This window comes from Zingiber officinale, chromosome 7B (genome assembly GCF_018446385.1).
Source record: "Zingiber officinale cultivar Zhangliang chromosome 7B, Zo_v1.1, whole genome shotgun sequence".
NCBI classification, from domain to species: domain Eukaryota; kingdom Viridiplantae; phylum Streptophyta; class Magnoliopsida; order Zingiberales; family Zingiberaceae; genus Zingiber; species Zingiber officinale.
In genome coordinates, this window is record NC_055999.1 from 77,249,116 (window position 1) to 77,276,406 (window position 27,291).

General features: G+C 42.5%; 1 protein-coding gene across 1 annotated transcript in view; it reads right to left on the reverse strand.

Moving 5' to 3' along the window:
• Positions 1–1,311: 1,311 nt before the first annotated feature.
• The window catches only part of LOC122006060 (DNA topoisomerase 3-alpha-like), a 28,785-nt gene continuing 2,805 nt past the window's right edge, over positions 1,312–27,291 (reverse strand). Inside the window, exons 3-15 of the mRNA XM_042561389.1 lie at positions 24,529–24,601; positions 24,154–24,276; positions 23,911–24,032; positions 23,766–23,838; positions 23,572–23,688; positions 22,601–22,684; positions 21,719–21,898; positions 21,499–21,627; positions 19,668–19,742; positions 18,377–18,466; positions 18,161–18,265; positions 4,194–4,228; positions 1,312–2,589 (exon numbers count right to left, since the gene is read on the reverse strand). Of these exons, the coding sequence (XP_042417323.1) occupies positions 2,427–2,589; positions 4,194–4,228; positions 18,161–18,265; positions 18,377–18,466; positions 19,668–19,742; positions 21,499–21,627; positions 21,719–21,898; positions 22,601–22,684; positions 23,572–23,688; positions 23,766–23,838; positions 23,911–24,032; positions 24,154–24,276; positions 24,529–24,601 (1,369 nt within the window). The 3' untranslated portion in view covers positions 1,312–2,426. The remainder of the gene's footprint in view (positions 2,590–4,193; positions 4,229–18,160; positions 18,266–18,376; positions 18,467–19,667; positions 19,743–21,498; positions 21,628–21,718; positions 21,899–22,600; positions 22,685–23,571; positions 23,689–23,765; positions 23,839–23,910; positions 24,033–24,153; positions 24,277–24,528; positions 24,602–27,291) is intronic.

The following is a 27,291-nucleotide window of genomic DNA, read 5'->3' on the forward strand; positions in this document are numbered from 1 at the left end:
CTGTGATGAATTCTACTCCACGGGTCACAAGTGTAAACGCCTGTTTTGGATTGAAGTGTCTGATGATGACAAGGAAGGTGAGGAAGAGGGGGAAGTGAATTCAGAAATTTCCCTTCATGCTATTAGTGGCGTTATATCCCGCTTTCGAGCTTGAGGACAAGCTCAGTATCGAGGAGGGGAGTGATGATGTGGACGCCGAGGTGGACACCTTTGTTGAACATCGTTATAGTTGAAGCAAATTAATTACTACCTAATTAGCTATTAGAAATAAATTAGCTATTGCTAATTAGTAAAAATAAATAATAGCCTAATTTAACTCTGCTATATTAGAAAACAAATAATGGCCTAATTAGCTTTTCTATTTTTGATTCCTTGTTTTCCTTTATGGTTGGTCTTTCCTAATCTTGTCATGTTTGACTTCTTATATAAGGAGTGTCATTATTAATAAAGGAAGGAAGAAAAATTGAGCGATTAGGACTCGTCTAGGACAGTCTTTCCCCTCGAGTGATTTGGACTTTGTCTAGGACGAGTCTTTTCTCCTCCTCCCTTACGTGTTGCATGACCAAGCACGGATCCGGATCTCGACATGTTACTCGATCCTATACTCGGGACCATATCAGCATTCCATTTATGATTAAAGTCAAATGAGTGTCTCTCTACGCCCCTTTTAAAATGACCTACCCAAAATACTCTTGCATTAGCTGATCATTCAGCCGTATAGAAGCTAGTGACTAACTTCTACAATTGTAAAAGCTAGCAACTAGATTCGACAATATTCGCTGTATAGAAGCTAGCAACTAGCTTGTACAATTGTAGAAGCTAGATGCTAGCTTCTACAACATGTAGAAGCTAGTTGCTAACTTCTACAACAGTGATTTTATATCATTTTGATTTTGCTTATTTGAGTGATAACCTAATTAAGACAACATTTCAACCAGCAAAATAAATGATTGAGACTCTATGACACTCATTACATTTCGAATGAATATTATCTAATCACGATCGACTGTGTAGAAACTAGAATTTAGCTTCTACAACATGCAGGAACTAGTTGCTAGCTTCTACAACGGTGACTTTATATCATTTTGATTTTGTTTTTTTGAGTAATAGCCTAATTAAAACAACATTTTAACAAGCAAACCAAACGATGAAGACTTCATGACACTCATTACATTTCAAATAAACATAATCTAATCATACTTGAGCGTGTAGAAGTTAACATTTAACTTTTACAACATGTAGCAGCTATCTGCTAGCTTCTATACGTTGTAGAAGCTAGCCGGTAGCTTCTACACCAACTCTGAATCTAGGGGTATTTTCAGGATAAAATCATGAGAGTGACGGTGAGTGAGGGGCACTCATTTGACTTTTTTGTCATTGTAGGGCACCATTTTGATTTTTGCCAAAAAAATGTAATTGCATAATACAAGGACCAATATTTATAGGTTTATATAAGCTGAGACACATAAAAAAATAACTGATGTTACATGAGAAACAAATAGAAAAGTTTTATGACATGTTACTTGGCAGAATTAGGAGGGGAAAGAAAGGTCAAAATGGAGTCCAATGGAATTTAAATCCATCCAATTCTTTATTTATTTCGATCCAAACAAGATATAAGTAGAGGAAAAATGAATTTTGAGCCTCGATAAACACAAGATTAAAAAGTGATAAAAATTCCTTCCATTCAATTTCAACCAAACAAAATGAATGGCATAGAACAAAAATAAGAAAATTTAATTTAATTATTTTAGTTTCACTCATTTAAACTACTTACAATCCTATTTCCTTCTCTCCAAGTAAATAGAACATGAAGATCCTCAAGTATGTCATTAAGTAATGCTTTGATTGTGGCTGTCCTACATTCCTATGAGGTCAATATGAAATAGTTGAAAAGTTCAGTTAATATTGTTAGGAACCTTCCATCAACTAAAACCGCTCTTGTATGGTCTCTTGTTTCTCAGATGTGATTCTTAACCATCTTATGAGTCAAAACTACCTTAAAGAATCTTGGATTACAAAACATCCCATTAGCATAATCTGTTTTGCATGGTTCGTTGACATCATATATGAATCTTAAATACCAATGCAATCATTTTGATTCCAATAAGGAATAATGTTCTACAATGCATAAAGACTCAATTTAGGTAAGTTATGGTCCTTTAAAAGATATTTATGATTTATCTGTATAAAATCTTCTAAATAGTTCAATTGAATATGGGATGCCTTTTCAGAAAAGCAAACACAAAAACAAAATATTTAGGGAAAGTGTCACCCACAATAGCAACTTGTTGAGATTTTTTTTATAAAGTTGACTAGAAGAATAACAGTATACAAATAAACATGGTGAAATATTTTAACACAAGTTCAATGATCTCCTGAATATAATGGTATATCCTACTGTAGAATAATGTAATTAGAAAGCATTAAGATAAGATGTGACAAGTAGCCAGACGCACATCTATAAAGCAAGCTTTCATCTGTTGTAAGCAGCTCTCTAAAACCTCAGATTTCCTCTTTGTACCTATGCTTACTGCTTTCATATCACATTCCATCATTGCTCTGAGATAGGGTTTCCAAAGTTCATATCTGAATGCCATGAACAAAAGCAAGTAATTAGGACTGTCAATTAAAAACTAAAACTAGTTTACACAGCTACAAATGGAAAACTATCATGGTTAATTACCCACTAGGTAGTCCCTTTTACCTATGTTATTCATCATTGAACCTTGTAACATATTTTATTTACAATTGGGCTCCTAATTCAGGTCAGAATACCCTTTTAATAACATCAGATTTGATTGATCAAATAAATTAGAAGAAAAACAGGACCCAATCACATCATCTATTATCAATATAAGGTTGCAGATACACTTGGACGAATGGATCAATTTGTTGCAAACTTGATACAGCCACGGTGAATAAAGATTAGCTACAAATGCAGTTTCGGAGCTACGTAGAGTTCTTACCACCTAATTGCTGATATGATCATGCAGCTTGTATCGTAACTCTCCTCAATGAGCAACAACATATCAGAAATTGTTCAAATTCTTTAACATCAGGGAATGGAGTGCATCTGGATGTCCATTTTGCTGCTACGGTCAGGGATCATTGACAGAATTTATAGGTTATGCAAAGCCTTTGTCTGGACCTCCAAGTAGCCTCTGATCTCATGGGCAAATGTTTGGAAATCAAGAGATGAGGAAGGATATGTGCTACGAGATATGAAAGCCTAGAACAAGCCTTGCTAGCAAAAGTGTCATGACATAAGACAAGCAGGACTCCTTATGGATCAGATGGATACATCACACCTACTTGAGCAAAGCAGATTTTTGGACATGGCAAGTGAAGCATGAGGATTCCTCGCTCATAAAGAAATTATTGCAAATCAAGGATGAGTTATTAAGATCAGAGGGGTCAGCCACAACATCAGCTAAATTGACAGGTTGGTTTACACAGGAGGGGAAAGGAGTAGATACAAGACTTATACCTTTTGCGTAGCGGCAAAGAAGACGCAGGAACATATCTTCTTCGAGTGCACCACCACCAAGGCACTTTGGAGGAGGATCAAAGACTGACTAGACATGAGGTAGGAGATGCCACGCACATAAGGATGTTCTGAGTCTTCAAGAGGGAATTCTGTGGCACCTGACTTTTGAAAAAGGCCTAACACCTAGTCATGTCGTGCATGGTTCGATACACATAGATAGCCAGGAACTGGTGTCTTTTTGAGTGGGGGAGTATGAATGTAGAGAGTATCTATAGGAGGATACATGTATATTTGTATAGGACTTTGGACATCTACTTAGATCTGATACTTTGTCAAATGTGATACATTGTCCAAGGACAGTCTTGTGCATCTTTTTGGAGACTAATATACACATTTACTTATCCTAGAAATATATATATATATATATATATATATATATATATATATATGGTTTCAAGAATGACCTAGTTCACTAATTATCCGTTAGTGATATAAAAAAAAACCATGGACTTCAAATGTGAAGCACTGATAGTCTGATAAAAAAAAAAAAGAAAACTCAACACCTATCTAGAATATGAGTTGTAGGTAAAAAAATGAATGAAACTTATAAGCATTTGTATTTGTCATTCCTAAAGTATACAAGCATTGATTTCATGCTAAATAACTCATGTCACTAAACATAAGATAACAATCATTTGCATACCCCATCTCATCATAGCCCATCACTAATGCTTCGCCCTGTCATTAACAAATCATGTGTTCAGCCAACAATTTATCAAATTTAAGAATTCTTTGATATGGTAAATAAATAAACCTCATTTTGAAATAGTTTGCATTATCTGAATAAGAAGGAAGAAGCAAGATCAAACTAGTCAAAGCATAGAACAAAAAAAAATGACCAACATTAAAGATGGTGCAGATTAAAAAGAGCAGCCCAGTGCAAGAAGCTCCCGCTATGCGGGGTCCTAGGGAATGGTCCATTGTAGACAATCTTACCTTGCTTTTTGCAAGAGGCTATTTCGATTCGAACCCGTGACCTTTTGGTCACAAAGCAACAACTTTACCGTTGCGCCAAGGCTCCCTTCGAAGTAAAATTATTTTTTTAACAGGTGTCTTTAACAAGATATAGAAGTAAAACCACGTGATGTCTTATGCAAAACAAATCCTATCTACAAATAGCTTATTGTAAAATTTCTGTCAAACATGAGATATGTTGTCCAAGGTTTAAAATCTACAGCCATGCCAAAAATTTCAGTTTCTAACTGGAAAACTACAATTTTGGTACTATATTATACCGTATCAGTAAAGTTCTTATTTATCTATATATAAAAGTTTACAGCAATTAAAAGTGATTTGTATTAAAATTTAAGAGCAAACATCCCCTATAAAAAAATAGTAAGTTAAATATTTATATTGTTTACTAGACTTAGTATATCTTTATTTAAACAACTTTATGTAAGTTATAAATAATTATTTATTGTTAATTATGATTAATCATTTACTGATAAGTATTTACTTATAACTATTGTTAACTCATTATTAATTGTAAGACTATTTATATAAATAATACAATAGAAAAAAATAATATTTATGAAAACCATTACACCAATATGATACTAATTATTAATAACTATAAATAAAATTAATTAATATAATACATAAATTAACATATCATTAATATACAATTTAAATAGTACATCACAAATTTTTTATATTCTAGAAATATTTTAATTAGTTAATTATTTATATGTCATACCATTTGAATACAAATTATTTTGGGGTAGTGAATTATAGCAATTTAAACTAGCATGAGTTGTTGCTTGGGTGAACGTAGTGAGCGAGAGGGTGGGTGTTGTTATTTTACAACTTTAGACTTGGAAATTAAGGGTTTGGGAGGAGTTCTTGGTTAGTTTATATTTTAGGGCTTTGTGAAATGTTCCAATTAGTAATTGATCCTGTCCGAGCGCTGAGTCGACGGACGCTGGGGACGTGGCACACTCCGCTGTCTCCGACTGGTGGTGTAGCTCTCCGGCGAACCTGCAAAGAAGCCGAGCCGGGAGGGGTTTCCCGGCGACGGCCCTCCGACGCTCAAGTCAGACAACGAGAGATACAGCGTAATGTGGCTACAGTAGAGATGTGCGCATACCTTCGTCGACATCTGGGGCTCCTTATATAGGACTCTGGGAAAACGCGGGCACGCTTCCTGATGCGTGCACGCTTCCCCAAACATACCTTAACGAGCCTGTGTCAGAAAAGTACCTCTGGCGCCATTCCGCAATCATCCGAACATATCCCGGATGTGACGGTGGAAGCTTCCACTGTATGATCTTGTGTACGGCTCGGCCGCCAACTCTGCTGCTTGTCGGCTGTCTCCTTTGTCCTCTTGCTTCCCTGTCTGTTCCAGGGGCGAGTGGGTCGGCCGCTCGGCAGTATATAACTCTGCCTCGATCGTATACTCGGATGAGACCGCTCCGCCTGTGTTGCCTTGTGTACCGGCCGAACGGACCGCCCGCTCGCCTTTGAAACCTTTACCTTGAGCATCGAAACCCGACCCCTAGTCGGGTTGTCTTTCATTCGGTTCGGGAGATTCACGGCCGGTCGGCCTACGGTGCCCGGTCGGTCGGCCTGCTTCGTCCGGTCGGCCGATCTCAAGATTGAATCTCTTGACCTTTGACCTCCACGTGCCGTTGACCCTCCGCCAACGAGGATCCCGTCTTTATCACCGGATCACATGCCTCCCCTTCAAGTCTAGTCGAAGGAGGCTCTAAGTCCGACTGACTGGACTATGAATTTGGTCGAGCGACATTCATTTTGCCGCTCCTGAAAGTGTATTTCCGACCGGCTTTAGGAAGCCCCTTAGGCCGCTCGGTGAGTTGATGGCTATGCCTTGGTAGTTTTGATCTCCATTCGTTGCTTGTTGCGCAACTGTTTTGGGGGCGGTCGGCGTTGTCGGGTCTCATCGGAATTCATGCCAATCCTCATTAAGCGGCCCACGCGCGAGTAATGGCGCTCATTAAATGCCGCCCAATCGCTGATTGCCACCTGGCAAGTCCGCCGTCATCGTACGGCGAGGGCACCAGCTTTGATTGGACAGGCGTTGGTTCAAATCTAACGGTCCGATGCTAAAGTGTGTTTCGATGACCTGGATCGAACAGTTGTGGTGGACCAAGCCCGGGGTTTATGAAGCGTCGACGCTGACCCCCCTTCCATCGTTCTTGCCTTCACGTTTTCGGTGATTCCTCTCGCGACCATCTTCTCGACGCTCGCTTGCCTCGGTGTTCCGACGAACTTTCGACCTTCTCCTTCACGCTTTGCTCTCAGTAAGCCTTCTCCTATCTCTATTTTCTTCTGTTTTCTCCCCTCAGGTAGTCTTTGCATTCGGTCAGTGTAGTTTCAGTCTCCTCCGTCAACCCTTTCCTTTCCTCGGTTTTTCCTTCCTCGCTACTGTTCCGGCGATGGCTAGCACCCCGCAGCCTTCTGATCCTTCTCCTGGCCTGTGGTATATGACCCTGGTTAGCCGGTTCGACGAGACTGACACGGGACGCTTTCTTAACGAATTTGAACTGCCTCCTGACCATAGGCTAGTTTTAGCCACCTCTTCCAATCGGCCCCATAATCCGCCGATCGGCACTGTTTGCTTCTTCCGCGACCAATTTGTGGCCGGTCTGCGCTTCCCTTTACACTCTTTTATCCGAGAGGTTTGTAATTATTTCCGCATCCCGCTAGGCCAGCTTGTCCCCAACTCTTTTAGGTTGTTGTGCGGCGTGGTAATCCTTTTCAAGCTGTACGGCATTCCCTTAGTCCCCCGAATATTCCATTACTTTTACTATCCCAAACAGTCCGAGTGGGGTACTTTCCTCTTCCAGTCGCGGATCGGCCTCGTCTTCTTCGATAAGATGCCGACCTCGAATAAGCACTGGAAGGAAAATTATTTTTTCCTTCGCTTTCCCGAACTGCCATCCTTTCGCACCCAGTGGCAGACCACCGTGCCGAGCCAGCCTAACCTCGGTAAATACAAGAGCCAGCCGGATTATCTTCATGTAGCCAATCTACTGGCCGGCCAGAGGTTTAGTATCGATAAACTACTTCATGAGGGGGTCATATTTGGTTTGAGCCCGATCCGAACGAAGCTTCCGAGCCGCATGGGTAAGCACTTTCCCTGTCCTTTTTCCTTTTGGTCATTTATTTTCCTGTTGTGCAGCTGACATCATGTGGCGCGCCAAGGTTGCCGATCGGCTGAAGTTGAAGGCTGCCGAGATTGAGGCGGTGGCAACCAAGGAGATGGCCGATCGAGGCATCGCGCCGGTCGGCTCGCATGAGGGCGAAAGCGGAGGAACTCCAATGGAGGCCCGAGAGTCTGCCGCTCAGGTCGCCGCAACTGGAGCGGCAGGGGATGATATCTCTTCGGCTGGTCAGCAGCCTACGTCGGAAGACGCGGAGCGGTCGTCCGGTGATTCCCCATTGATAGTACGCAAGTGACGCCGGACGGCCATTGTGCACGCTGAGCCGGTGATTGGGTCGGTCGACGCCCCCTTAGAGACAATCGACCCGCTACCCGCCGCGCATGAGGTCATTTCGTCTGATCGGACTCCTTCCCAGATCGACCAACTAGCAGCTTCGACTCGAGCGCCACCGATTAGTTCTGTGCCCCAGGTCCGCCTTCGGCTCAGCGCTCGGACATTATTTCGCACCGCTCGACGAGTCATCCAGCCAGCCTTTCTTCCCAATCCGATCCAAGCGGTCGCCGGATGATCGATTCGTCCTCCGTCTTCCCACCGAGGAATTTCTTTTAGCGACGGACCAGCCTACGCTCTCGAGCATCAAGTTACCATCCGAGGGCCGCTCGCCAAGACGTGGGAGGATGTGAGGGCTCGAGTTGCTCGATGACTCCCGGTCGGCTAGCGGACAGCCATATGCAGCAAGCTACCGGGGTATGTTTCTTAATATGCTATTATGACGACTTCACCGGTTCGACATTATCCCCTCCGAACGCAGCAATGGGTAGAGAACATTGCGGTCAGCAATCGTCTGGCCGAACGAAGGATGAGTTGAAGAAACCCAAATTTCGGAGGGGCGCCGGCTGAAGGGCCCTCGTATGCTACGCTAAGTCCGAGCTGACCCAGGTAGAAAAGCTGCTAGCGGCCGAGCGGCACAAGTCTTCGGCCTCGAAACCAGGGTGGTGGACTCGAAAACCAAATCAAGTCCCATGACCACGATCACTGTGGCCACCAACAGAAAAAATAGGGTCGTTGCTGATCCGGCGCGATGAAGGTGCAGGTCCGAGCGCTGGATCAACGCGTTACAGAATTGACCGACCTGCTATCTGCCGAGAAAGAGAGTCGGTGCCACTGAAGCTAAACTGCAGGCAGATAAGCAAGATCTCCAAGGAGCTCTCGACTCCTCCCGAGCGGCGCTCAAGAAATACCAGGACGGAGAAGCTGACCGCTTCGAGGCGATGAAACAGAACTACCTCCGATCGGACGCATTTGGTGACAAGCTCAGCGATCGGCTAGTTCTGTCCTTCGAAGGGGTCATTCGAGCGACCACTGTCTACCTGAAGGCCAACGGCCATCTCCCTGAGGAGACCTCTATTCCTCCTCGAGATATGGCCGGCCTGCTGGAAGCTGTACCGGAGTCCATCTTTGAGCCCATAGAGTGAGGAGCGTTTATGATTTCCTTCAACGTCTTTTTTGTAACCCTTCCGATCGGCTCTGAGGGCCTGAATTTCAATGGATATGCTATCTTTCTATTAGCCTACTCTGTCAATACTTGTGTCTTCCGCTCGGAGCGCAATTACTGTCGTCTACGACTCCCCTTTTCTTCTCGTTAACCGCTTCTCATCTTGCCTTCCTAGTTTTCCGACGGAATTTTTCACGAAGTATTCTCGCTAATGGGCCGCTCGTCTAAACACACCCACCTTTTTAAATGGCGTTCCCATTAGACTGTTCGTGAAGTACCTTTGGTAACTTGTCCGATCGGCCATTCACCTCACGAGTCGACCTTTTTATTATCTTTTTCCGGCCGGAAAGTTTATAGTCGCCGGTTCGACTCGAGGGTTTAACGTCGGAGCTCGACGGTCTTCAAGTCGGGGGGGTTTATAGTCGTCGGTCCGACTTTAGAGTTTAACGTCGCCGCTCGACGGTCTTCAAGCCGGGGGGTTTATAATCGCCGGTCCGACTCTAGAGTTTAACGTCACCGCTCGATGGTCTTCAAGCCGGGGTTTATAGTCGCCGGTCCGACTCTAGAGTTTAACGTCGCCGCTCGACGGTCTTCGAAATGAGCTTTTAGCTCAAATAATATACGCCTGGCTGAACGGCACGGGGTCTTCACCATCGAGCATTTGGCTCGGATATTATACTCCCTACCGAATAACACGGGGTCTTCATCATCGAGCATTTGGCTTGATATTATACTCCGGCCAAACGACACGGAGTCTTCATCGAGCATTTGGCTCGGATATTATACTCCCGGCCGAACGGCACGGGGTCTTCGCCACGCAATCTTGCAGCTACCCGCTCGATGCGCAATGCTCATGCCTTTGTTTTGTTTTTATAGCTTTGATTCCTGCAACCAAATGATACATTCGCACGGAATATTCATGAAATACATTACATCGGCGCACCTTTCATCCGGCCCGATAGGGCTGGAGGTGGTTTGCGCTCCAGGGTCTCTCTAGCCGTCGTCCATCCTCATCCTCCAAGTAGTAGGCTCCAGATCGAAGATTCTCGACGACCTTGAACGGTCCCGCCCAGGGAGCCTCCAACTTGCCTACATCCCCGACCGGCTTCACTTTTTTCCATACCAAGTCACCCACCTGGAATGCTCGAGGAATCACGCGGCGGTTGTAGTTCTGCTTCATCCTCTGCCTGTAGGCCATCAGCCGGACGGACGCTTTGGCTCACTCCTCGTCGATCAAGTCCCATTCTAGCTGCCCTCCGCTCGGCATTATCTTCATCGTAGTTCTGGATCCGGGCGGATTCTATGCCGACTTCGACTAGGATGACCGCTTCGCCTCCATACACCAGATGGAAAGGTGTTACTCCCATTCCCTCTTTAGGGGTCGTGCGGATGGCCCATAAGACTCCTGGCAGCTCGTCCACCCAGCTTCCTCCCATGTGGTCAAACCGAGGCCGAAGAATTCGGAGTATCTCCCGATTGGCTACTTGGCTTGACCATTGCTTTGGGGATACGCCACATACGTGAAGTGCTGCTCAATGCCGTATCCCTTGCACCATTCTTCGAGCTGATTTCCGACGAACTGTCGTCCATTGTCCGACACGAGCCGACGTGGAATGCCGAACCGGCAGATGATATTTTGCTAGATGAATTTCTTGACCATGTGCTCGGTTATCTTGGCCAATGGCTCCGCCTCCACCCACTTGGAGAAGTAATCTACTGCCACCAATAGAAACTTCCGTTGTCCGGTCGCCATGGGGAACAGTCTTACTATGTCCATGCCCCACTGGTCGAACGGACAAGACACTGCGGACGCTTTCATTTCTTCCGTCGGCTTATGTGAGAAGCTGTGGTACTTCTGACAGGAAAGACACGTTGCGACGGTCCGAGCGGTGTCCTCGTGTAGCGTTGGCCAGAAGTATCCGGCGGATCTTCCTAGCCAAAGATCGGCCGCCCGGATGACCTCCGCAAGATCCTTGGTGTACCTCCAGGAGAATGTATTCTGCGTCTTCTGAGCTGACGCATTTTAGCAGCGGTCGGGAGAAAGCCTTTTTGTAAAGCTGATCTCCGATGAGAGTGAACCGACCAGCTCTCCTCCTCAGCAACTGGGCTTCCTCCCGCTCGGAAGGCGTGGCACCCGAGCACAGAAACTCCGTGATGGTTGTTCTCCAATCGCTCGAGAATGTGAGGGCATCCATCCGGTCCACGTGCGCTACCAAACATACTTGTTCGATTGGTGGCTGGATGACGACCGGCGATATTGAGCTTGCTAGTTTGGCTAACTCATCTGCCGCCTGGTTCTCCGCTCGGGGTATCTTCTGGACCACCACCTCCGTGAAGCTAGTCTTGAGTTTTTCAAAGGCGTCCGCGTACAACTTGAGTCTTGCATTGTTTATCTCGAAGGCCCCCACGAGCTGTTGAGCGGCTAGTTGGGAATCTGAGTGAATCACCACCCGGCTAGCTCCAACATGCCGTGCGGCCTGCAATCCGGCTATGAGGGCTTCGTACTCTGCCTCATTATTTGTTGCACGATAGTCCAGCCAGAAGGACAAATGCATCCGCTCTCCTTGAGGCGAAAGTAGCAGGATCCCAATTCCGCTTCCGAGCCGAGTGGACGATCCATCCACATATATTTTCCATGTAACTTCGGGCTCGGGCTTTTGTACCTCGGTCACGAAATCTGCCAAGGACTGTGCTTTGATCGCCGAGCGGGGTTGGTATTGGATGTCAAATTCGCTTAGCTCCGTCGTCCACTTGATGAGTCGTCCGGATGCTTCAGGGTTCAAGAGTACTCTTGCTAGCGGGCTATTCGTCATCACGATAATGGTGTGCGCCAAAAAGTAAGGGCGCAACCTCCGAGCAGCAAGGACCAGGGCGAAAGCCAACTTCTCGAGACCGGTGTAGCGAGACTCAGCATCCTTTAAGATATGACTTAAAAAGTACACTGGTTGTTCCTCTCCGCTCGGCCTTACTAGTGCTAAGCTCACAGCATGCTCAGTTGAAGATAAATAAATGCGGAGCGGCTCACCTACAACTGGTTTCGCCAACACGGGTAGGAAATCCAGATAAGTCTTCAATTCCTTGAATGCCCGATCGCACTCCTCGTCCCATTGAAACTTGGCGGCTTTGCGGAGAATCTTGAAAAATGGCAAGCTCCGGTCGGCGGTCTTAGAGATAAACCTTGACAGCGCCGTTATCCGACCGGTGAAACGCTGTACCTCTCGGAGATTTCTAGGAGGCGGCATGTCCTGCAATGCCTTTATCTTACTGGGGTTTGCCTCTATGCCCCGCTCGGTCACAATGTAACCCAGGAAGCGCCCTCCTCTTGCTCCGAACAGGCACTTCTGAGGGTTGAGTTTGACGTCATACCTTCTCAATGTTTGGAAGGTCTCCTCCATGTCCGCGTAGAGATCGGCCGCCCGGAAGGACTTGATAAGTATGTCGTCCACGTACACTTCCAAGTTGCGTCCGATCTGCTCCCTGAAGACCTTGTTCATCAGACGCTGGTAGGTGGCTCCCGCGTTCTTCAATCCGAACGGCATTACATTGTAACAGTAGGTGCCGTCCGCCGTGACAAAGCTGACCTTCTCTTGGTCTTCTCGGACGAGCGGCACTTGGTGATAGCCTTGGTATGCATCTAGCATGCATATCAGCTCGCACCCGGCCGTGGAGTCTACCAGTTGATCGATCCGGGGCAGGGGGTAGAAGTCCTTCGGGCATGCCTTGTTCAAGTCCCAGAAGTCAATGCAGACTCTCCACTTGTTCCCTGGCTTGGAGACCAGAACCACATTGGCGAGCTAACTCGGGAATTGTACTTCCCTTATATGGCCGGCCTCTAGAAGCTTTTCGACCTCCGCCCGGATGATTACATTTTGCTCCGTGCTGAAGTCCCTCTTCCTTTGCTTTACCGGACGAGCGTCCGGCCGGACATGAAGTTCATGTTGCGCTACGCTCGACGAGACCCCGGGCAACTCATGGGTCGACCAGGCGAAGACGTCGCAATTTCGCCGCAAGCACTTGATCAACTTCTCCTTCTGCTTCTCCTCCAGATCGGATGCTATGAAAGTGGTGGCCTCCGATCGGGAAGGGTCAATCTGCACCTCCTTTTCTTCATAAACTAAAGAAGGTGGATTTTCAGTAATAGCATGTACCTCGACCCGCGGCACTTTCCGAACGGACTTGATCGTCTCCCCGCACCTCCCCTACTTGATCCTCCATCGAGAATTTGATCTTTTGGCAGAAGGTAGAGACGACCGCCCGGAATTCGTTGAGAGTCGATCGCCCTAGGATGACGTTGTATGTAGAAGGAGCATCAACCACGATGAAGGTGGTGGTCCTTGTCCTTCTGAGCGGCTCCTCGCCCAACGGGATAGCCAGCCGGACATGGCCGACCGGCAAGACTTCGTTCCCCGTGAATCCGTAGAGGGGGGTCGTCATTGGCAGTAGTTCGGCTCGGTCAATTTGCAGTTGATCGAAGGCCTTCTTGAATATTATGTTGACCGAGCTGCCTGTGTCAATGAAAATGCGATGGATAGTATAATTGGCTATTACCGCTCGAATGATCAGGGCGTCATCGTGAGGGACTTCAACTCCTTGGAGGTCCCTGGGCCCGAAGCTAATCTCGGGTCCGCTCGCCCTTTCCTTGCTGCAGCCGACCGCATGGATCGTCAACTGCCTTGCATGTGCCTTTTTGGCTCTGTTGAAATCTCCGCCGGTCGGGCCCCAGGCGATGATGTTGATCTCTCCCTGAGATGTGTTGCCCCTATTTTCCTCCTCTCGAGCGAAAGGTCGAGGTCGTTCATTTGACCTCGGTGGTGGGCTCCGTGCTGCTGACGGTGATGTCGCTCGAGGGATCGCCTTTCTGTCCTTTGCATGGGGCTCCGTTGTCGATGTTGCCGATCTGGTGAAGGCGATCGGCGGCGGTAACTCCTCGATGCGGGATGAGCGATGGGGGGTAGGCTCCTACAGTTGCGGGTATTGTAAGTGGTCGACTGATGGAGTAAACAAAACATTGGGGTCCATACCTTCCCCTTGTGCTTGGGTCGATCAACCGCGACTTGTTGGACGGCGTGCGGCCGAGTGTGCTGATGAGGACGGGAGGCTTCGGCCCGCGGTCCTCTGGGTGGCTGGTGACTGATGGGTTGCTTTCGCTCGGCGGGAGCTGGTTGGTCGCTCTGGGCTTCTTTCCTTCTTGCCGCCTGGGCTTCCTCCACATTGATGTATTCGTTGGCTTTATGCAGCATGTGGTCGTAGTCCCAAGGCGGCTTCCGGATGAGCGATCGGAAGAAGTCACCGTCCACGAGCCCTTGCGTGAACGCGTTCACCATTGTTTCCGAGGTGACCGTTGGAATGTCCATGGCCACCTGGTTGAAGCGCTGAATGTATGCTCGGAGCGGCTCCCTCGCACCTTGCTTAATGGCAAACAGGCTAACGCTTGTCTTCTGGTGGCGCCTGCTGCTTGCAAAATGATGGAGGAACGTCGTTCGAAAGTTCTTGAAGCTTGTGATGGAGCCGTCCGGCAATCTTCGAAACCACCGATGCGCTGATCCCGAAAGCGTGGTGAGGAACACTCGGCATTTTACACCATCGGTGTACTGATGCAGAGTGGCGGTACTGTCGAACTTACCCAGGTGGTCGTCTGGGTCGGTTGTCCCGTTGTACTCTCCGATCGCAGGAGGCACATAATGCCTCGGCAGTGGATCGCGGAGAATGGCATCTGACAACTGCCGGTTGGTCCGCTCGGGAGACGCGTCTGATCGGGGCGCCTTTCCTTTTCTTACGTCTCGGATGGGTGCTTCGTCCGATGAAGATCCCTTGTCTTGGTTAGCTTGCGCTACCTCCGAGGGTGTCTGGAACAGAGTCCGATGAAAAGGTATCGGGGCGAGCGGAGCCCCCATCTGAGTGCCAGTCAACCCCTTGTTTTACCCCCATATTGAGAGCTACTCCTGCCTGTCTTCGGGCGGCGCTCGGCCCCCCGAGGCTGATGTCGCCTGTTGCGCTGCCCGCTCGGACTGAGCTTTCTGCTGCTGCTCCACGATTTTTGCTGCACGCGCTTGGACGAGTGCCTCGAGCTCTTCGGGAGAGAGCGTTACCAGAAGTTGACGTCCAGCTTCTTCCATCTTCTCAACTCGGATTCAGGTGTGTTCTCACAGACGGCGCCAATTTGATCCTGTCCGAGTGCTGAGTCGACGGACGCTGGGGACGTGGCACGCTCCGCTGTCTCCGACTAGTGATGTAGCTCTCCGGCGAACCTGCAAAGAAGCCGAGCCGAGAGGGGTTTCCCGGCGACAGCCCTCCGACGCTTAAGTCAGGCAACGAGAGAAGCAGCATAATGTGGCTACAGTAGAGATGTCCCATACCTTCGTCGACGTCTGGGGGTCCTTATATAGGACCCCGGGGAAACGCGAGCACGCTTCCTGATGCGTGCACGCTTCCCCAAACATACCTTAACGAGCCTGTGTCAGAAAAGTACCTCTGGCGTCATTCCGCAATCGTCCGAGCATATTCCAGATGTGACGGTGGAAGCTTCCACCGTATGATCTTGTGTACGGCTCGGCCGCCAACTCTGCTGCTTGTCGGCGGCAGGCGTCTCGAGGATGATGTTATCCCCTGTCTCCTTTGTCCTCTTGCTTCCCCTGTCTGTTCCAGGGCCGAGCGGGTCGGCCGCTCGGCAGGCATATAACTCCTGCCTCAGTCGTATGCTCGGATGAGATTGCTCCCGCCTGTGTTGCCTTGTGTACCGGCCGAACGGACTGCCCGTTCGGCCTTTGAAACCTTTTTACCTTGAGCATCGGAAACCCGACCCCCAGTCGGGTTGTCTTCCTTCGGTTCGGGAGATTCATGGCCGGTCGGTCTGCATCGCCCGGTCGTCCAGCCCGCTTCGCTCGGTCGTTCAGCCTGCTTCATCCGGTCGACCGGTCGGCCGATCTCAAGGTTGAATCTCTTGACCTTTGACCTCCACGTGTCGTTGACCCTCCGCCAATGAGGATCCCCCGTCTTTATCACCGGATCAGTAATCATTAGCATTGTAAAAATAAGAGGAGTTGCAACCAAGAGGAAGCTTCATCCCTTCAGCTTCTCCTTGAGTTGATACTCCAACTCCACACAGGATCTCCCTCTCTTTCGCTCTTCCAAAATAAACCTCTCCTTCCCCTAGGTTTATATCTCCCTCCCCTAGGTTTTATTCTTATACTGAGAACCCTCTTTGCTTGGACCCCTTCTCTCCACCCATATGTTGTTAAGGCCGACCTTAGGGAGTGAGGAAGAAGTGGAGACCTTCTTGGTGTGAGAAACTTCTCTTTGTTTTCCTAGGTTGATGGTGTGAAAATTGTAGGAGGTGATCAGCGGTTCTTGAAGGAGAGACACAGATTGAAATTTCACCTTGGGCTAGGTGCATAGGGTTGCAAAAATCAGGATCTTCTATCCCATTTAAGAGGTTAAATTATGCTCACGTTTTGATGTGCTAAACATAAAATCTAATAAAGCTTTTGTGATCTAAAATTTCTCTAGGGAGGGTATGGAAGGCTAACATGCAAGTTAATGTTTGATAAGGGTTTCATTACTTTATAGGGCATCTTCAATTTGGTTTTGGGGCATTGTTAAAGAGGGAAAAATTACTCTCTTTAGAAGTGTTAAGTCCTCTTTATTTCATAGTTGACTCCTATGCTTTCAGATGGTTACCTAATTCTAGTTTGATGCCTTGTTGGATGCTACAGTGTGGGCAGACTATTGTACGTATAGAGATCCTCTTAGTCGGCTAATCAGCTTGAGGTAGGGTGGCTTGAGGGCATATGTCGTTTGTATATTCATTTATGCTTATGTTGGATAAAAATTTAAACAGAAGGTTGTACTCTATAAAATCATTGTGTTGGCCAGATCACTTATTGCTGCCAGCCACATTGTATCCATTTTATGGTGCAGATCAAACTTTCCTAGCGACATCGGCCAGACAACATTCATATTAAGGCATCAACCTACAGTATGTCGCACTTAGTGTTGGCCAAATGGTGCACACCCGGATTGAGGTGCCAAGCCAGCAAGAATTATTTATCTATATGATTGCATGATTACATCAGTGCATTGGCATGTATACATAGTATGCTCAGGGACTTTTTTTATTCATTTTTGTGAAGTTGATATGGGTGTCCAGTGCAGGTAATAATTGTTGAGTGTACAATTATTACTGGGAGCTTTTAGCTTAGTGATTGAAGCTTTTATTATAGCATCGCAAGAATTTACTCCAATTCATTTATGCTGGATGTTACATATATTATAGACTAACACACTACTTGTAGTTGTGTTGTCCCTAGATTCCTAGGTTGGGAGATTATCACACTCCTGATCAGATCAGAGGGGGGAAGACTATGTTTTCAATCTGCTTCTACTCACACCTGAGGTTATTTTAGCGTGGTTATGCATCTCTTGATTAATGCCCTATAAATTTGTTATTCGGTATAGATTTAAGGAAGTAAGTTGTTTGTATATTCATTTATGCATAGTATAGTGGTTAGCCAATAAAGAACTAGTATTACTGGATCATATAGTACAATGGTTAACTGAACCTAAATAGTTAGGACAATCATGAGGTTTGATGATGATGACGACTACCGCGGTTAATGGGAACTAGGATATGGAACTGCCTGGAATGAGAAACAATATATAGTTGAAAGAACCTTGTAATGGCATGACATATTATCTATCAATGGCATGCACAGATGGACTGAGACAATTATGAACAGTTAACCATTAATTGCAACAAGTAGATTTCTAAAATCCTCCAATACTGGTTCAACATATTATGCATACAGCAAACTATTATCCTCCTATACTGGTAAATTCCACTGAATTTCTAAAATTAAATTTGAATGTTAAGTGGTTTTTATAGAATATTAAAATGCGAAAGACCTTTATCTAGCAAGTCATAGCAGAAGAATTGTATTCTATTTTGGATGAATGTAGTTACTTGGGGCATGTGGAAAAAAGAGATGGAATTACCAGATTTGTTGGTGAGAAACGAGTATTTGAATCTTTTGTTGCATAATGCCGATCAAGCAACTTTTTAATATGTTCATGCATTGTTGCATCTGTGCCAATTCCAGCCTGAATGAGATTGAGATAAGTGACTATAGAAAGAGCACAGGATTTATGCAACCACGTATGCAGATCCACCAAAAACACAAAAGTCAGAATATGGACTGAGTTAGCACTTACCTTGTCCATACAGCTGAGTAGATCAGCTTCACTTAGAAGAGGCGGTGGTCTAGTCACTCCCGAATCAAGAGTCAAACTGGTTGGAACAAACTGAGAACAAATAGCACTTCCACACATCAACACTTTGACATACCACACGAGCAAAAGATGAGAGTTGTATTGATGAAAATGTTAAAGTGGATGTATGAACATACGAGAATCAGAGGATGGATAGGATAAAAAAATGAAAACATCAAAGAGAAAGTAGTTGGGATTGCGCCAATTGAGAAAAAACTTTAAGAGATGCATTTAAAATAGTATGGACACATACTAAGGTATCCAATAAATGTCCTAGTTAAACAATGTGAGATCACAAATACGCACATTAATAAAGGAGAAGAGAGACCAAAAAAAACTTGGTCAGAATGGTCAAATAGATAAAATTCATTTAAATATAGATAAAAATATAATAGGTGATTGAGCTTAATTACATAGGAGGATCGATATAGTCAACCCCACTTAGTAGGTTAAAACTTAGTTAATGTTGTTGGCTTGTTGCTGCTGCATGGTTGAGTCGGGTCTTAAGTAAATCTAACAATTGGTTCAAAGAAGTGGAAGATCAGTAATTTAAGCAAAAGGACCAATAGATTATTATTTTCACCAAGGCACCGAAGATTTTTCCTAGTATTTCACCAGATGAGGCCATGACAAAAATATGGACCGATATTTTATGCATAAATAGAATTGTTAAGTTAGCACTAAACTAAGAACTAATTTTATACACATGAACAGAGACAAAATGCAATGATATCTACTTCTAGTAAAGTAAAAGAAATATCCAATCAAACAATACGACGACAACGACAACAACCAAGTTTTATCTCACTAGGTGGGGTCAAAGTATCCAATCAAACAATACCTTCTAGAAATCTATCCAAAAATTAGTACGAAACTTGAATTTAATAATCACGTTCTTAGAATTTAATTTTAATAGTGTTTACAAAATAATCTTCCTATGAATTTTAACATATAGAAAAGATTTGTATATGTTCTTATCGTTCAACTTGAAATGCATAAACTTCCTGCTTAACATCAACAATAAAGAAACAATTTAGTCAATGTATAGCATACAATTGGCGTGTAGGGAGATGATTAGACACAATTGTAAGAAACAACCACAGGAAAGAAGTAAAAGAAACTGTAAGATTAAACAATAATATTTAAACTGGACAAAGAAACAAATAAAAGAATGAAATGAACAAAGACAACTAACACAATACTATAAATTTGTAAAAATGATGTATAAACCCACCTGTTGGCCAATTGTGTAAGTAGGAAGTATATTCCCTCCCCAAGATTCAAATCGATAAACATCCAAGTAATTTTTCTAACAATTAAAAAAGTGAAGTTCAGATTGCGAGATATATATAAACAATTTTCTTTTATAGTGGCCAAAACTGGAAATTGAAGGATCTATGAACTGAGAATAAGACACATTGCAGTAATATTCAAATTTTTACAGAATAAAAAATACAACCGATGGCATTAAAAGATAACATGTTAATACTTATATCTGAACTAGTTGTTAAGCTTAGATATGCTTCAAAAGTCAACTATGCTTTGTTGGGCAATTAGTTTGTCTTGCAACTGAAGATCAGCTCAATTACAAGAAAATAGTCATAAGAAAGCTTTGTTTGCAAGTCTAATCAAGACCATCTCCATCACTTTCATAATTATCCATGAGGTTTCAGATGGTTATAGAGTTATGTGTATAATATCTATAAGGCTGGCTATTTTGATATTCCTTATTCGTCAATAATACATATAGTAGAAGGGACTACCTAAGGTAAGGAATAATTTCCCCTAATCTCAACATGGTATCAAGAGTGTTTGTTCCTTCGTGACCACAGGAACACATCATCTCCAATGTCTATCATCTATGTTTGTGCAACAGATCTATCATCAGCACACCCTCATCCATCTCCCAAATGTCAGCTCATCTTTGTTGCCTATCAAGGACAACCATGTGAAGCTCCTGAACCACACGCCCTCATCCACGCAAGATCAGTTCATCTTTGAAACCTTTGGTCAGCAGATTTCACTGAGTCTTATTAATTTTGAAATTAAAGAATGAACACCCGATTATGGTAAATTAGTCCACCTGTGGGGCATGGCCAGTTCATTCTATTCTATTATCCTACACATAAGGAAACTATAGGATCGGTGTTTTCCTAATAGCACTTCGTAATAAGTGGACGGTCATCAAACTTAACACTTCCTCCAGGAAAGAATGACATCTCAATTTAATTGTGGTGGACCCTATGTGGCCCAAAGCGCATAGCCACAGACCGTTGTTGCACAAAAAACAATCAACTACTAATTTCACTGTATTATTGCACAAAAGAAAACTTGGATGGTTGTGAACTTATCAACGTCAATCTTCATCATTTACTATTTAAAGTTAGTCACTTGACCTCAACAAAAACAAGAATTAATAATATTAAAGTTAGTTATAAAAAAAAAAAAAAAAAAAACAGCCCGGTGCATGAAGCTCCTGCCATACGGGGTCTCGGGGAAGGATACATTATACGCAGCCTTACCCTGCTTTTTACAAGAGGTTGTTTCCATGATTCGAACCCGTTTTGGTCACAAAGCAACAACTTTACCATTGCGACAAGGCTCCCCTTCATTAAAGTTAATTAAAGAAAAAAATTTAGAGGCATATCTGAATATATGATTAAGATTCCATTAATAAAAAATTGTGTTCTTATATTTGCATTACATTACCGCACCAATTTAAAAAATAATAAAAAAATTTGCACCTCACTTGTTTACAGAACATTTTGGGCAGCTTACAAGTATATTCAAAGTTCAGCCAGTTGATTTCCCAAAAAAATATCAGTTTACAATCTTCTCAAGTAGTCAAGTTACTTAGTCATTGACATTAATCTAGACTATCTGCTATGTCATAAAATAATATGTCAGAAGAGGCATGATCAAAACAAGCAGTTATCCGAATTCAAAATAAAGGGACGGGCAACAATAGGACAAAGAACAGAATCATATTGACCTGTCAACAAGAAAAATATAGCCATACAGAAAAGAATGCAAAACTACAAGTACCACTACCAAAGATGACTTACAGAAATTATAACACGTCCTGAAGCAACAAACTGTTCACCAGCAATGTCAATTTCAACAGAAGTTTCAGCACCTACTGCAGGTTGTGAAACACATGCAAGAAAGTGACGGACAACAAGCTCATACAATCTCTGGATATAACAATTGAGATGAACCATAAGTCTTCAAAGTCATTAGTTCAAAATAAACCAAATCAAAATTTAACATTTGGCTTGAACATACATTATGATCTTGACTCCAACTAGTTTCACCAGCAGAAAATTTTGTTGGATGAATAGGAGGATGAGCCTTGTCATCATGCCCACCACTACTAGGGTTTCTCCAAAGCCTAGCCTCAAAGTCCAAAAGTCTTTGAGCATATGAACCCCAATTCGGATGACCTACTTGCTCTCCAACAATGGCCTAGGACAGAAAATAACAGAATCATTAGAGAATAGTAGGGAAAGGAGTCCTCTTTCACCATAAATGCCTATGATAGCAGTTTGACTATATGTGCAGCAATATGATTACCATCACTAGCAAACAAAAGGATCAAAAACTAAAGACACACAGAAAGAACTTCAAAAAGTGTTGCTTAAGCATAAACTGACTTGTGGTAGCTACAAGAATAACAGCATCTGGAATAGCATAACCATCGCAAGTCTAGATGAGGGATTTATAACAAGTTAGGTGAAACAGAATCATCAAATCCTTCAAAACAAGAATGATGAAACAAAAGAAGCACAGGGAGATTTGATGAGTTTGAAAGAGGTCAGAAAAGAGAAATAAAAAAGAGACAAAACAAAAGAGAGAGCTCATGGCTCACTCAGCACCAACAAGATGCATAAATAAAACAGATAGCAGATGGGATAGGGGAAAGTTTCTTGCAGTTAAGTCACATTGTTTCATCCTTAATCCAACTTTGTCTAACAATTTTCATTGACAATAAAGTTTGATACTCTTACTAAAGTATAATTGTGTGAGCAGGAACAGTTATTTATAATCTCATTATCCATGGAAACTATTAAAACAAAAATAATAATAAAATCTGGAGAAAAACTAAAAGGAATCATTGCACAAGATCAATTGTACTATACAGCAACATAAGAAAAACTAGACACTAACATGCAAGTCTGTGTTAACAGAGAACCCATCAGTCTCAGTGCGTGGATAGCTGATGAATCCAGCCTGATAAAGCTCTTCTGCTATCTGCAAATAAAAGAGTAAGTGCAGAAATTTTGATTATATTTAAAATAGTAACCAAGAAATGAAACAGGCTTACCCTGTATCTTTAACAAAAATAACCAAGGAAAAACATCAACAAGTTTCTAACTAGTTGTTTGGATCTAAAAACTGATAGTTATAATAGATTAAGTTAAAAGAATGCGAAGACTAAAAAACAGTTCTTGCTAATAGTTTGTATTTAGTTCGCCCAATTTTTTTTTAAAAAAAAAGTACCAATAATTAAGTAGAATAAGATAGCATGAAGATACAATGCTATCTTTTACTGCTTGCCTTTGATGAGGGAATTAGTTGACAATGAGTTGCAAAATGATACAATGCAGAGATTGTTTCTTTTCCTGTAAGCTAGCAGATATCTGATGCAAACAACTGGACACTTCAGGAAGAGGGTTCTGCTCAACCATAGCAGCGATGATGCAACATCTGCAACTGCAGTGATAGGTAAATGGAGCCCCAGTAATCATCTAATCTCTCCTCTTCCTCCATGTATTATTATTTCTCCCTTCCCATCCTATACCCTGTGAGTATTCAAGTTTGTCTCTTCGTATGTGTCATTACTTCAAATCAGTATCATGTGGGTAACTGGATGCAGGGGAGCCTACTATGGCACCTATTTTTCCATATTGGTGCATTAAAGTAGTAACATTTATATTCTTGATTGGAATTATATACAAGCAAGAAAGTTATCAAAATGCAGATTGCCATAAAAGGGAAAAGTAGTTCATCTAAACAATAACATGTAATGGAAGACAGAAATAATCAGACCAATCAGCACCACTACATTCAACTTCTTAATAACATCACAGCCTCTAATAGAACAAATTTAAAACCAAAAAGTTGTAGATATCTCTCACCTTCATAGTATGCTCAGAACTCATTCTAAAATATCTGGAGGCACGTTTCTGAAGCTCAACAGTACTTAATGGATATGGAGGATATTTCAGCTTCTCTTGATGTTTGACATTGATGACCTGAAAGAAGGCTAAGAAACATAGTTACACCTCACAATACAAAGGCATTGAGTGAACTAACACAGTTGCAAGCTCACAGTTGCAGTTGATTCTTCAACACACATCTCATAAATTATAACGGCGCTCGTATAGTCAAACAAATGCACACGCCTGTAGAGGACAGGTATTGGTTTCATAATATTGATCAGAATTACCCATATTGAAGGGATTGAAAAATATTACATCCAATTGAAGTTAGCAGTTCCCTCATCAGAAGTATGTGAACAGTTAATTGTCCAAAACTCTTCAGCTTCATGTGATTGTATCTCCCAATATCTTTCCACAATAAAACCCAAAGTAGGGAACTGCACATTACCGAAGACGATCATAATAATTTCAATCTACAGAATGTATGGCTTGAATATCAAACGAAATAATGATCCTTAGTTCTTCAACTTAAATGAAATAAATGAGCAGTGCAAAAACCTGACATGGGCCATAGCTTAGTACAAGATTCCTACCGTCACCAGCAAAATCAAGAACAAATGAATCTTTTATTAGCATAGTCTGAAACCTTGTAAAGGAGGCACCTATTCGAAGATCAATTTCCTGCAAGATATGATGCCATTGTAATTAGTGTTTAGTTAACAAGACAAAATGGGTGGAGGCAACATACCAGGCAATTGCACTAACTATTTAAAATTATATAAAGTGAAGGAAATGAAATAAACGTCAAATTTGTCCACTAACAAATTCAATGATAATTACCTAAATGTTTACCCTAATCATTTGATAACCATGGATGATAAAAGAGCGGAAGCAAACGGAATATCATAACAGCATTTCAAAAGAATTCATCACCTGCCTAGCATCTACAGCATCGGAAAACAATTTGTTAGGTCTTGCAAGGTTTTGCACAGAATAGTGTATTTCCCTGCCAGTTTTGAGAAGTCAGCATTATAACTTAATTAATACAATAGAGAGGAATTGAAAAATATTATTTTATCAGAAAGAGAGCTATTACCTTCACATATCATAGTTCAGACCATTTAACATCTAATTACATCATGCGGGACTAAACCTATCCATATTGACACCTAAATTATTACCCTTTACACTCTCCCTCAAGTTGAAGCATACGTTAATCGATAGCCTGTTTATTACATTTTTATATACTCAATTTGTTTGTATATTTAATAATTGGTAATTAATATTTACCTAATGATATTTATTTGGATTTATCAGAAAAATTTAAGGCTGTTTTAAACTTAAAATGAGATTAAAGGTAGATTTACGAGTGGAAGTTTGTTAAATAACATAAAATGATATTTTTTGAAACATGAGCAGGGTTACAAGAGTGGGAAAATGCTAAGACACCAATTGGGGGTGTTTGATGAGTATTCAAAGGGCAAAATATTCAAATAAATAATTTTTGGAAATCAAAAAATTTGATTAGAATATGGTTAAATTAAAAAGAAAGACAGCAACTTGAAAATTCTAGATGAACTTCATCTTGTGAATTCATTATTCGTCAAGAAGTATCAGTTTTAATTTGATTGTCTTTCCCTACCGCAGTTGAGCATCGTGAATCTTGGCATACGTGAAATATGGATTGAAATATAATCTAATCTTGCCAGTTTAAGTGGAAAATAAGGCAATTTTGAAAGCAAGTAAAAAGTAGGATAGCATAGTTAATTAAATTGTTGGAAAATAGGCCAGAACAAGCAACAATATTCCACATGTTATACTCTAACAATTTAACAAATTTTAAATATATGCAATTAAAGATTATTAGAATTTATTTGGATTAAAACATAGACTTTTGTGGCTGAACCAAATATTTTAATAGCTAATCTAGTGAGCTTTATTTTGGTTTTGATTTTATTTTGACGTTTTATGGGTCATTTAATATTGTAGTTTGGTGTGGTGTGATTTTATTCTTGCTTTTGGCTTAAACCAGGCTCAAATCGAACCTAAATTGAATCATTTATGGTTGAACCAATGGTGAAATGGGCTGAACTGATTGAATTGACCGAGTTTTTTTAGCTTATGATTTTAGATATTATTAAATACCCCTTATTTACTCCCCCAAATCCTGTGAGAAGCTGTAACTTCCCCTTTTCTCTTTTCCGGTGTGCTCGATCCCAAGCCAATTCTTCCTCCTTTAGTCAATGCTACATCAAGCAGTGGTTGAAGCCTCCCTTTCTCCTCTCTTTCCTCACCTGAAAGTCTGCTCACCTAATTCCTCTTCACTGATACCACGACCCCCTCTTCCTCCTTGCTGGAGCCTATAACCACAAGCCCTTTTCTCCTATCCCACACAACAATAGCGTTCAAAGCCTTTTCTTCCTCCTCTTTTCGTACGCAAAGCTACCCATGTGTTGTCTCCTCTCTGTCCACTGTTGCTCCGCCTGTTGCGATGCAATTCCTCTCTCGTCAAGCAGATTAAGTTCTTATTCGCCTAAGAGGAGCTGCAGACAAAATAACTATAACAACAATACTTTTGAGGTTGACAATAACATTAAAGTTATATTAGTTGGATAGTCAATTGATAGAGGTGATTGAGGTGCAGAGGAAGAAAAATATAATATTGGGATGATTTAGTGGAAATTAAGGCTTTTATTGTTGAGGTTGATTGGATCAACCTCAAAAAATAAATTGTAATGGAGTATTAATCAGGTTGTATGATGATGATTGTGCATGGATATGGATCTCTAAGGATTGCTAATTAACCACTTAACGATTAGCAATGACAAGATTAATTATACAGGCATTGAGATGATCTTAAATTAGAGACTTAATCATAATATGAGGTCTTGTGGAATGAGGTTGAGCTTGAGCTTGAGCTTGAGGGTAAATTTGATCAGTAATTGAGGGCTAAATTAGCTTATTTACGAAGTGTGGAATGATGCTGTAACTTCGAGGATTTGAGTCAACTTATTGAGGTTTACTTGTGAAATTAAAAGAGAGTTAATCTTGGATCTTTATAATCTTGGATCTTAATGTGCCAAACCTTTCGAAGAACCCACTTTATTGTGTGGTTGTTATTCTATTGCTCTTGTATTTTTATCCCTCTTTGTCCATAGTATTATTGATTTTCATGATTTACATATATGTGTGTAACTTGGTGATGTATATTCATGCCGTTGTACAGTAGGAACATGTTGAACCTTACATCATACAAGAGTTTGTGAAACTATTCATGCACATCTTCATGCAATGTATATATATGATGCATGTGATATTTATCTTAAATATATCGGGTAATTTATTTTGTTGTTAATTAATGTAGAGTAGAATACTACCACCAAAAATTAGAACACAATAACTTAGAATAAAACATCACAATTACAATTGAATGCTATTTCTTGTGGAATACATAATGGATATTGAATTATTTATGGGTGGAGCCTTTGGCCCATTAGGATAATGATGGACGATTAGCAATTTAATATCAGTTTCCTTTTACCTCGATTGTGCTTGTATTGTGGCAGAGTAAGTCATGGGCTTCATGAGAAGAAGTTAAATTACATGCACATCTAAAGGAAGATGGCAACATCATCATTGTAATGGCAAGTCAGTGCACAACTGGGTGAACAAGGATCCACACCTTAGAAACATGGT